Source organism: Penicillium soppii, assembly GCF_028829465.1.
Source record: "Penicillium soppii strain IBT 18220 chromosome Unknown utg000007l, whole genome shotgun sequence".
Taxonomy (NCBI): domain Eukaryota; kingdom Fungi; phylum Ascomycota; class Eurotiomycetes; order Eurotiales; family Aspergillaceae; genus Penicillium; species Penicillium soppii.
The window spans coordinates 1,870,031-1,881,023 of NW_026643237.1; the positions used below are offsets into that span (position 1 = coordinate 1,870,031).

The 10,993-nt window shown below is 46.2% G+C and overlaps 5 protein-coding genes across 5 annotated transcripts; 2 read left to right on the forward strand and 3 right to left on the reverse strand.

Moving 5' to 3' along the window:
* Positions 1 to 405: 405 nt before the first annotated feature.
* Positions 406 to 1,363, forward strand: N7529_009974 (fungal specific transcription factor domain-containing protein; the record flags this gene model as incomplete). Its single annotated transcript, XM_057245501.1, has 2 exons — positions 406 to 521; positions 625 to 1,363. 2 exons carry the CDS (start codon positions 406 to 408, stop codon positions 1,361 to 1,363), a joined length of 855 nt encoding a protein of 284 aa, XP_057093764.1.
* Positions 1,364 to 1,933: 570 nt separating this feature from the next.
* Positions 1,934 to 2,495, forward strand: N7529_009975 (uncharacterized protein; the record flags this gene model as incomplete). Its single annotated transcript, XM_057245502.1, has 3 exons — positions 1,934 to 1,960; positions 2,061 to 2,154; positions 2,188 to 2,495. 3 exons carry the CDS (start codon positions 1,934 to 1,936, stop codon positions 2,493 to 2,495), a joined length of 429 nt encoding a protein of 142 aa, XP_057093765.1.
* A 40-nt stretch (positions 2,496 to 2,535) lies between these two features.
* N7529_009976 (Alkaline phosphatase-like alpha/beta/alpha) lies at positions 2,536 to 4,101 on the reverse strand (the record flags this gene model as incomplete). The annotated part of the gene is made up of 1 exon (XM_057245503.1): positions 2,536 to 4,101. One exon carries the CDS (start codon positions 4,099 to 4,101, stop codon positions 2,536 to 2,538), a length of 1,566 nt encoding a protein of 521 aa, XP_057093766.1.
* A 2,104-nt stretch (positions 4,102 to 6,205) lies between these two features.
* Positions 6,206 to 7,967, reverse strand: N7529_009977 (Zn(II)2Cys6 transcription factor; the record flags this gene model as incomplete). Its single annotated transcript, XM_057245504.1, has 3 exons — positions 6,206 to 6,253; positions 6,303 to 6,963; positions 7,603 to 7,967. 3 exons carry the CDS (start codon positions 7,965 to 7,967, stop codon positions 6,206 to 6,208), a joined length of 1,074 nt encoding a protein of 357 aa, XP_057093767.1.
* A 1,479-nt stretch (positions 7,968 to 9,446) lies between these two features.
* Positions 9,447 to 10,052, reverse strand: N7529_009978 (uncharacterized protein; the record flags this gene model as incomplete). The annotated part of the gene is made up of 1 exon (XM_057245505.1): positions 9,447 to 10,052. The coding sequence occupies one exon, from the start codon at positions 10,050 to 10,052 to the stop codon at positions 9,447 to 9,449; it is 606 nt and encodes a 201-aa protein (XP_057093768.1).
* Between the last annotated feature and the right edge of the window lie 941 nt (positions 10,053 to 10,993).

Sequence of the window (10,993 nt, forward strand, 5' to 3'; positions counted from 1 at the left end):
AACGAGATATTTACATACTCAGCCACTCAAATAAGCTTGGAGTATATTGAACTAAATATTATTGATGGGGTATCGGGAAAGACATTGAGTTCAAACAACCCTTGGTGGTCGAAGAAAAACCTCGGTTAAACTCCGAAAGTCAAGAGATCGTAATCCAAATGGCGAAGCACGCAATTAATATGTTATTTCTGACGGTCCGGCACATCACTAAAACAAGAGAGATTTCCCGTTGCTGGTGTCTGTTAGCCGCTTGCTCTTCAATCCAAGAAACAAATCTGCCCGACTATTGGAGATGGACCCGATGTCCCCATCAGCTCCCAGCGAGGAGGCCCACTTGACGCAAAGTGGAACGAAACGTTTACGTACCAGAAAAGCTTGTAAGCCATGCCATCTACTCAAGGTAAAATGTTGCGGGTCATTGCCAGTCTGTCAGAGATGCAGCAAAAAGGGGATATCATGCGAGTATGCATTGTCAAAGCCCGGTTCCGGGACTCGAAAAAGGCGATGGGTCATCGCACCGAGTGAGACTCAGCGAATCCATCCATTGTTGTCACCTTTGGTATCACCTGAAGACATATCAGGTGAAGGACATTTCCTTCCAACACTACCACCACAAAATACAAGATTCGAGGACATTGTCCCAAATGGAGAGAAGCATCTTGATAATCCAAATTTCGAGCCAAAAGAAGGGCTTGGGCTGCAGAAGAGCGTTATCAGGCTTTACGTCGACGCCTACTTTGAACATATAGCGCCTCTCTGTGAAAATGGCTTTATTCACCGAGCTATTTTCCTCCGAGCGTGGACATCTGGAACCGTCGATCCCGCCCTACTAAAAGCAGTATGCAGTGCGTCGGCGGCATTCATGTGTACCGAGCCCTGTACAATTGAATTCAGAGAAAAATGGCGGACTGAAGCAGAGGCATATGTTTGGTCAAATATTGGACGGCCATCTATGGCAGTACTTCAAGTTCTCGTGGTAGTGATTTCCCAGAATTGTGCATTGTCTCGATTCCTGGCTTTGCAGCCGATGCTAGGCATTGCCGCAAAAATGGCATACATGCTCCGTCTGAATCATGAAAACCCGCAGCTATCCTCCATAGCTCGCGAAATCCGGCGGCGTGTCATGTGGTCCATATTCATTTTGGACAAACGACTTGCGGCTGGACAGCCAGATTTGATCTCATGTCCCAAGGAGCTAATGCATATACAACTGCCGTCCAATGAACGAAATTTCGAACTCGCTATTTCCGCCAGAACAGGAAATCTATTACCAGCACAGATTGATGAAAACGACTCCACAAGCCTGGGTACCAGAGCATTCTTCTGCAAACTTTCCAATATTCGGCATGAGATTCTCCAGTGAGGACCATTACAATGTAACAAGATTGCTCACCCATGCTGACAGACTGTTAGGTACACCAGGAGAGTGATATCAGAAGGCTCCAAGCCGCATGACTCTCGCAGTGAGCTTTTCCAACTAGAAGCTGATTTAAAAGATTTTAAGCAATCACTGCCGGAATCATTGACGCTTAGCGAGCGCAATCTCAACCTACGAGCCTACTCCCCACATTTGCGGCGATACGTGATGTTACATACTGTGTGGCACCAATGTCACTGCGATTTGTATAGATTTCTGCTACCTGGAATGCGAGAGTCGCTATCTGATGAAATCATCAGTAAGACAATACCTGAGTACGCCCTATATTGTCAAAGACGAGCAGTAGAGCACGCAAAAGCACTTGTTACTCTCTTTATAATGGTTCAAAAAATTGGCGATCAAGCACCCCAAGATCCAGGAATCAGTATTTGCATATTTCAATGCACGCGGATCTTGATACGATCTCTTGAAATTGGACTTCTCGGAAGTCATTCCGCCGCTCTCGAGACCCTTTGCGAACTCAAATTGGCAGCGGAAATACTTGTACCTATCACCATGGTAAACCACTCTGCCGGCCAATTGGTTAGTAACACAATTCATTACTTTGCAGGAACCGTTCGCCGCTTCTGCTTCTGTGCTCTGGTGTTCATACTGACGAGGATGAATTGTTCAGTACAAACAGATTAAAAGGCTCATATGCACAGCCATTGCCAGTGGATCCGACCCAAGCTACGAGAGACAGCAGGGATCAATCACAAGAGGCATGCAGAAGGAAGGTATGCGCGATCACAACATACTCGATATACTAGCTCGAATACGTCGACGTGACCTTGAGAGAGGAGAGGAGGTCCTTCAGCACCACCCTATAAGTCCACTTGCCACGGCTTCGAATGAATCAGAGATACTCTCACCAGATGGAGAAACAAATTTGACCAATAACGAAGCTAACAGAAAGGAAATATCAAGACGAGCGCGTTTGGAGGAATCCCTTTGGTATGCGGGACTTGAATCTGAGCAGATGTTTGGCCCACTGGACGCGGTATTCGATGGATTTGGGGGACCATCTCTGACATTGGACTCTCAAGAACTTGAGCAATTATACACGGAACAATTATAATATTGCAGATAAATAGGCCATGTTTAGAACACACATTGACTCAGGTTGTCTCAATTCTGTTCCGGTACTGTTCCTCCGGGCTCTCAAGCTCCACCGGGGGAAATCGAGGATCTTTGTGGAAGGGAAGCAGATCTGATGTGTGCATCATCCAGCGAAACATCTCTGCCTGCATCTCTTGAATAATATGGCCAAATTGCGGGTCTGCAGCCACGTTGTGAAGCTCAGCAATATCAGTTTTCCTGTTGTACAACTCGGCTGGTTCATACAACCGATACACATATGTCCATTCCGCACTTCTCATTGATACTGCCTTTCCGACGATCTCCGTATTTTCGTGTTGCAGAAAGGACTTGATGTCATATGGATAGGGGGCCTGCTCGAGGAGCGGCTCTTCCGACTTGAGAAAACCGCCTTCGGTGTAAGCATATTTCTTTGGATGTTTTCGATTGCTAAGTATTGTCGGCAACAGCGAAACACCATTGTGAGGGAAGTTTTCAGACACCTTGCACATTTCGAGGATAGTAGGGAGCAGGTCGACCATCTCACAAATGTCATCGTTGGTTTTGCCAACAGGTAATCCGGCACCGCCTATGATGAGAGGTTCGCGAGCAAGAACTTCAGAGACGCCGCTGGGCCACTTTTCAATCATCCCATGGTCTCCAAGATACTCCCCATGATCGGTGTAGAATGCGGTGACGGTGTTAGATGCCAAACCCGTTTTTTCTAGTGCGGTCATGACCTGCCCAAATTGCGTATCAAGGCGGGAAATCATGCCGTAGTATGTCGCTGTTATCTCGGCCCAGATCTCATCAGTTGCCCGCTCTGTGCCGTAGCGTTTGCGGTTCTGTTCAAAATATCGCGGTTCGTAGCCTGTCTTCTGCTCTGGCTTGGATGGAACTGGCATTTTCTTGCGGTCATACATGGAGAAGTACGGCTCCTCAACTTGAAATGGGCAATGCGGAAAGATCAACGGTAGGTAAAGAACCCATGGACCTTTGGGCGGCCTTTCTAGCCACTTGATAGCGGATCGCACCGCAGCTTCATCGTAATCAACCGTTTTATCCTGACTGCGGAGACCTTTGTAAAATAAACGGTCCCATATATCTTCTGACACGTCCGCTTCTGCCGCATCCCCCTTTCCAAACTTCGGCATCCACTCTGGGGGCACCAAGAAGCCGTATTCGGTCACGCTTAATTCAGTGACGGTGGGCGCAAAGGTGTCACCCCTAGGAGACAAACAAGCAACGTGGTATCCGTCCTCCTTCAGCGCGCGAAACATGTTGGGCTCCCAGGGTTTGATTAGATTTTCCAAACTTCGATGGCCGGAGACATGTGGATATTGTCCCGTGTATAGTGAACACCGGCTCTGTGAGCACACCGTGGCCTGCAAGTAGCAATTTGTAAATTTTGTCCCACGTGCAGCGAAGGCATCAATGTTGGGCGTGTGGACATGAGGGTTTCCAAAGCAGCCAACAGAGTCATATCGAAGCTGATCTGGCATGAAAATTACTAAATTCGGGCGAGATGCTGCCTTTTGACTTGTCCCATCATCCACCGGACCTGGTTGGTGTTCTGGTATGGGCGATGAAAGCCTAACGGAGGCCATATTGAGTGAAGATGATGCCATTTTTGGTATTTGGTCTTCCTATTTCATCAAAACCCAGAATTTATAATCATGGACTGAGAGTTTGCTTCATACTCAGAGATTTGGCCCTTGGTACCGGAAGCCGGTAGGCTAGTAGCCGGCGACGGGCCGTAGGTAAAGTACCTACCCGGTACTCCGTCTTCCCTAGAGGCACAATAAAGTATCTACCAAGGTGTAGAGCGGCTGCGCTCTGATAAGCCGATAAGCTTGGCGGCCCGGCCAAAGGCCACCACAACAGCAGGTCCAGCGTTACTCGCTTTAACGGCCGGAAATTCGCTGATATACGAAGAAGAGAAGAAGAAGAACACTATATTTTCTCCATGTTAACTCATATTCAATCAAGCAGGCTTGTTTCTTTGGGTGACATAAATAATGCCCGGGCTTTTGCAACTATGACGGATTCCTTATTTTGAGCGAGGGTCTCAATGTGTCCCTCTACCCATGCCTTCCTTGCCAGAACACTGACTGTCTGGGCTCTGAGAACTCCATATGAGCCAGTCTGCATTGGGGAAACATGTTCAACAGTCAAGGTCACAGTCGCGCCAACATTGTCAGGCAAGCCTGGAAAGCAATACCAGCCCAGTCCTTCGTCGAGCATTGCAGCCAGAAGTCCACCATGGACAATCGCGGGATAGCCAGAGACATCCTTTATAAGATAAAAAAACGACACTAAACTACCTCCACTATCATTTGAGAAGACATATGGCGTTATGTATATTCTTTTCAGGCTCGCGAGAGGTCCTGCAGTGAGGTGGTGTTGTCGGAAGTATTCCGGAAAGCCTTGATATCCTCTCAATTCTCGAAATGCTGTATTTTCACGCAGATTTTGGACTACTGGCTGAGATTCGATGAAGTTCGATGAAGTTCTCAACCTCAATTTCAAACTTGGTCATTATTATGGCTAGAATGGATTGGTTTTGGACCGGCGAATAATCAAGAGTAACACTATTGAAAGAACTCACCAAATATAACCTATCCTGGACGTCAGATTTCTCTGAATATGCTCTGATAAATTCGAAAATCAAATTGGAATATACGACAGAAATATGCCCAGGTGCGTAGTTTATTTAAAGGGGCTTACCATCATATTGCTGGGACAAAGAGGCTTTGCCTGGAACTTGATCTACTGTGGCATAATTTCACGCACGGCAGTCGGATAAATAGAACCCACCCTTCTAAGTTCCATGTTTCTTTCCTTGATTGGAATTGTGATATTAGGTACATCACATACACACCCTGCGCATGCCTCCACGGGGCAGACCTGAGCACCCGCGTTTTCCGCAATCGCTGCGTGGTAATGAGTCACTTTTTGATTATTTCAATGACCCTGTTTGCGTCACAAAAGTCCGTGGTATGTCTACCTTGGGTCGAGAACATGGCCAGTGTATCTAGTCTTAGCCGTTCTTCGGCGAGAACTCTCTCCGCCGTAGATGAATCAATGAGACCTTCACCTCAATTATCTTCTTGTCAGACCCAAATCTACAGTGCCAGCAAAAGTGCTGGCTATAGAGGCAATTCCCGTGTATCATTCGAGTGTCTGAAGTCGTCTACTAAATGGCAACCCAGCCATCTCCATTCGACATAAGACGCTCGCCGTTAACAACTTCCAATTTCGGGCCAGACTCTCCAATCAGCCCAATTATAGGAAGCCATACCTCCTTTAAAAATTTGGCTTTCGACGTCCATGTCCTTGAGTGACCACTATGCAAAGAAACATGCAATGCAACGGTAGCCTTTTCTGGTCAATTAATCGATTCGATTGTATAAATCTAGATAACATTATGTCATCATGCATATACATATTTACTTTATAGAACCATATTGTACATGAGAATAGATTACTTATAGAGATCAAATAATTCATCAACTATCGCCACCGCCGTGTTGTCCTCGCCGACTGTACATGCCTCGTCATCACTTTCCCCCACATCGTCACCCCCTGAGATTCTATCTCCTTTCAAAAACGCCTGATCTCTCATCGTTTTCTCCCAACCATGCGAAGCATCCACCCTCTCCCTCCGGTATAAACACCCTTGTTCCCTTCTTTGCATCAACATCGATATGATCATATAATGAGATAATCATGTTGAGGTTCAGATCCTGAGTTGCGCGTCTAGAGAGGTTAGTGGGCAAGAAACAATCTGCAAATTAAGAAAACTTACAAACCATGCCCAATAAACATTGCTATCGTCATGTTTCGACTGTTCCCCACGCCCATCCCAGACAAACTTTAGTAGGGAAATGGGCACATGGTTGCCAAGTCCTCCATGGTGTTTGACATGGTCAAATCGCAGCAACACATAGTGTCGAGCGAACGAAGATAAGGCATCAGCCCCAGCCATAAACAGTGGCATGACCAGCAACTCGATAAGGCGGCAATCTGCAGGAATTTCTGCAACCGCATCCAATATTGCCGTGACTGAGGTTTGTATGATGGGTGCTTGGGGTGGTTGGCTTACATCCAGTAATCGGGATGTGTGTAGTATACATGCATGGCGGAATGCCTCGGCGACTGCACCCCAGCGAGGATCGTCATTTGGATAATTGTCGGGCGTTAGATTCCATGAGAACAACTCGTATCTGCAAGAATTCAGGGAGGTTTGGAATTCTGATTTGGTACTTCTGCCCATAGCATGGCTTTTTGCATGTTCCATGACTTTGCCCATGATCAGGAACAAAGCTCGAGGACAACCATTGACCCGCTCGAACTTCAAGTCTCCAAATGTGGCAATAGACTCTCGGAGTTCAGAAGAGAAGCATAATCGCTGTGGATCTGCAAGTGATCGGATAATGTCCAGCCTATAGCGTGCTCTGAGCTTTGGTCTTGAAAGAAAGCAAACAAAAGCAACTTACCATGCCAGATTGCCCAGGAAGAATACTGTCCGCTCATGGGTCTGATCCAAAGTGCCAGACAAACGCAGCTGGTTGCAAATAGACAGAGCACCTGTGATATGGGCACCATGGGTAGAGATGCTGGATTCAAAGATCTTGTCATAAAATCAGACTTAGTGTCATTGACAAAATGATGTGAGTTGCAACTCACATCCTGAAGCAACAATACTTGAATAGTAGCAAATATCCCATCTCGTTCATTATCATCCAATTCAACCGACAAGCTATTTTGAAGTGTTTCTCCGAGACAACGGATAGCTCTCACTCGATACTCGACAGCCAAGGTTTCTCGCAAGTATAAATCTTCTTTTTGAATTCCCATATGGCATGCCGTCAATCCTAGAACTGCATACAGCAGACCAATTTGTTCATATGCTAGCGGTAAAACATAATCTTGGTATGGATTGTCTGCAGTGGCTGAGACTGCAATTTGATGAGGACATATTATCTGGTCATCTGGTAATGTTCTGGTCAGCCAAAGAATAGCTCAGATGAAAGAGACTCGAAAAACAAACAATATGCTAGCAAGACCTCCGTTCGTTCTAGCATTAACAAATCATCTAATTCGACAGTTCGCCCCCGGATTGGGGCGAGTGATGGCCAACAATTGACCCAATTGCTTCACTATTTCGGCCACTGGTCCGGTAATTATTGTTTGGTTGCTGTGCATTCTCCCCTCGAAGAGAATAGGCTGCACGGTCATTGTCAATTCCCGCCAGCGTCTGGACACCGTGGCTGCGGGATGCAGTGGGAACTGCTTTGTTCTTCCACCTGCCCCGGGTTGCCAGTCCCGCGAAGCGAAATTTATCCGGATAGCCTTTACATTCAAGGCCCTTGTTTATGCATCTTTGGCAGACAGGTTTAGTGCGGTCGCATTTGCGACACTTTTCACGGCATGTTATACAAGCTGGGCCTGGAATATGTCTCAGTGCCATTGCTTCTATATTTGGTGCCAAACTAACCTCCCGTGGGCATTTTATCGCTCAAATGTGAATTTGTTGCGATGATCGCAATTTGAAGGTGTAATGGAGGCGAAATCAGGTTCAAGCTGGGGCAAACGCCACGTGACGCTGCCTAGTATTGAAGCTTGGAGGTTTTTCGAGCCGCTGTGTTCTACATCGTGATAGGAAATATTTCCTCATGATATGGCATCATGTGTTTTGCTGTCATTTTCGAGGACATTGCACAAAAGTGGTGTGTTGGCGATATCCATCAGGCCTCCAATCAACACAAGGCCAACCGATGTCTACATATGTAACTATGTGTACCGCATTTTTCCTGGTGGGTGAGATTCTCTCATTTGAGCTGCTGCCGCTTTAATTAGGACGCTCAGACTCACGCTCTTGGAGTTTGTAGATATCAGCACGAGCTCATAGTCAGTGAGTGGGCACCCAGCTGAGGGGGTCTACAAAAGACTTGGGTAAGATTTTTTAATACTATAGTTCCCTTGCAGATTTGTTCAAATTCCTGTCATCCTAATACTAATTTACATACTCAGAGCCCTAAATTGACCATAGATCCTATCTCTATACAGGCTGACATCCTCGATCGTACCTTAGTGGGCGATTCATTGATTCCAAATCCAGCAGCTGTCAATTCTTCTATCAATCCTATTCATTTAAAAAATATAGAGCTCTTCTCAATAGTTCCTTTTATTAAGTACACTATAAAGGTAGAGAAATAGCTATAGCATACCCTGTACTCCTTGAAAGAGAGGCTGAATATAGTTCCCACTATGGGGGTTCAACTTTAAATAATCCGGCCGGAAAAGCCTGGGAGGCTAGAAATTAGGTAAGATTTTTCTAGTCCCTGCCAAGTCTTTTGAGCCCCCCTCAGCTTGAACCCAATCCCTGCGAATTGTCCATGCCCGAAATCAAGACTAATTACAACCAGGACGGAGTACCGAACCTCAATGACCCTACCATCAGAAGATATAAGATATCGGTTGGATTAAGAACAGACTTATTTTTGAGGATAGTGCTAGACGTAGAAGCCTTCAGCAATGATATTACTCTCCTATCGAGTAACCTGGTCAGCATACACGGTAGAAGCGCTGGAGAATCTAAGTAACGTCTATATTGAATTTTTGAAGATACGTATGCCTCAGATATCCAAGTTGCTTACCCAGGCTTTAGCTCCTACCTCCTAGAGTGAGTATTACACCAATCCCATGTCTCAACCGAATCATTCAGTAGTCTGACTCTTTATCTTCCTCTGAAAGTATATACAGGAGTTCCCTAAGGAACTTGACCAATGTAGTCCGCAAGTCCCAGTATTCCATTTCATATCCATCCGTAACAAGTCTCTTTGAACGGCTCCCCTGTTCTCGTTTGATGATTCCGAATGCTGCCCCCTTCCCTGTTGTCTTTTCTCCCCCTTCTTTCACCTTTTCTTGATCTACCTCATGCAGCATTTCAAATATCGCCGTTGCCTCCAGATAGACAACTGCTAAAGGCCAGGGAAGGACCACAGTAGGCGTTTGAATTGAAGTTTGCCGTGGGCCCGAGTTTCAACCATCCATCCCACGTGCCTCCATGGTCCATACGCAGACATTCAGTGCCGCAAAGTTTGTTGCCATTGATATCATCGAGATACTTCTTGATTGCGCCTGCGATGGTAGCCTGCTGTGCTGTCGTATCGCAGTTTCGGCCGGAGGAGTAGTAGACCCAGGACATGGACTCGTAGGTTCCACGCATGGTGTTGCAGGAACCTTGATCGGACAGTTCCTTGATAGTACTAGCAAGGGATTTTGCCATAGCAATCGCAAAGTTCGTGATCACAACACAGGATGCAGTTGCAGCGAGAATCCGCTCGCAAACTGTAACGGAAGTTCGCTCCACAATGGCATGATCGAAATCCCTTGTCTGAAGGCTGGATTCGGTTGTAGCGGTCTCGTTCAAGCTAATTTGCAACCATCTGTCTGGTGTTGGTTGCCCATCGATAGATGAAGGCCAAGTAGAGGCCTGCGTTGATGTTGAACAACAGTAGATTGCTATCAAGAGGCCTTTGATTAGACGCATAGTAGGCCAAGCTGTTGAAAATGATAAGACCGGCTAAACAACAAAGACGAGCAATATCTGGCAGACGGTCCAAAAGACTGGGCATCGCTTGAATATTCTCAGCAAAGGTAATCAAATAGCACTAGAAGTTTCCGTTCTTTATATCTTTGGTTATGGCCCCCAAAATAATCTGCGACCTAAGGTAGTGTCCGTGAAGATGAAGTCTCAAGACATATCAGCCCAATATCACGCTAAATCCTGTACTCATTTATAGATGGGGCTTTGTAAGACTCTCGGCCGATGATATGTAGTGGGGCAAAATATCGTGGATCGATCTTCAAAGTACCCTGGGTAGAATTTGCCCCGGCCTGATGAACTTTTAGGCTGGATCCTTGCCCAGGCGGCGCAGATAGCTTGCTGACCGGAGACCAAGGCGCCCCAAAGAAGCACAGAGAAGGTCTATATGATTCAATATCGAAGTGAAATGGGTGAACAAAAAGTGTTTATGATTCAAGGTCTTCGAAAGACCAGCAGGACTAAGTATGAGGGATTTTTCGAACTGAGAGCTAGTGATCAGGTGCATGGGCTAAGCTATCTATCCGCATGGCTCCGTTGTTGAACCTGCCTATGGAAAGAGACTCTACAATTCCGGCAAAAATTCGGACAAACTTGAGTAACTAGTTTAGTCGCTATGGTGTACGGAGTGCTCCATACACAAAGCCGATTCATGTTCCAATCACGCTACAAATTACACTGTAGCGGTAGTAATGAATGGTTAAACTGTGGTTATGTAGACAATAAGTCGGTTAAAGGAGGGCCATGTATGCATTTAAAGTGGTGCTTATCTTGGTTGAAGTACGGTACCCTAGGACTGAAAATATCAGCTAACAGATAAGTCCTTCTCCACCTAAAGCCTAGGTCGGCGCGATTCCGAACAGTTTCACAGCCCACAGAAACAGGCG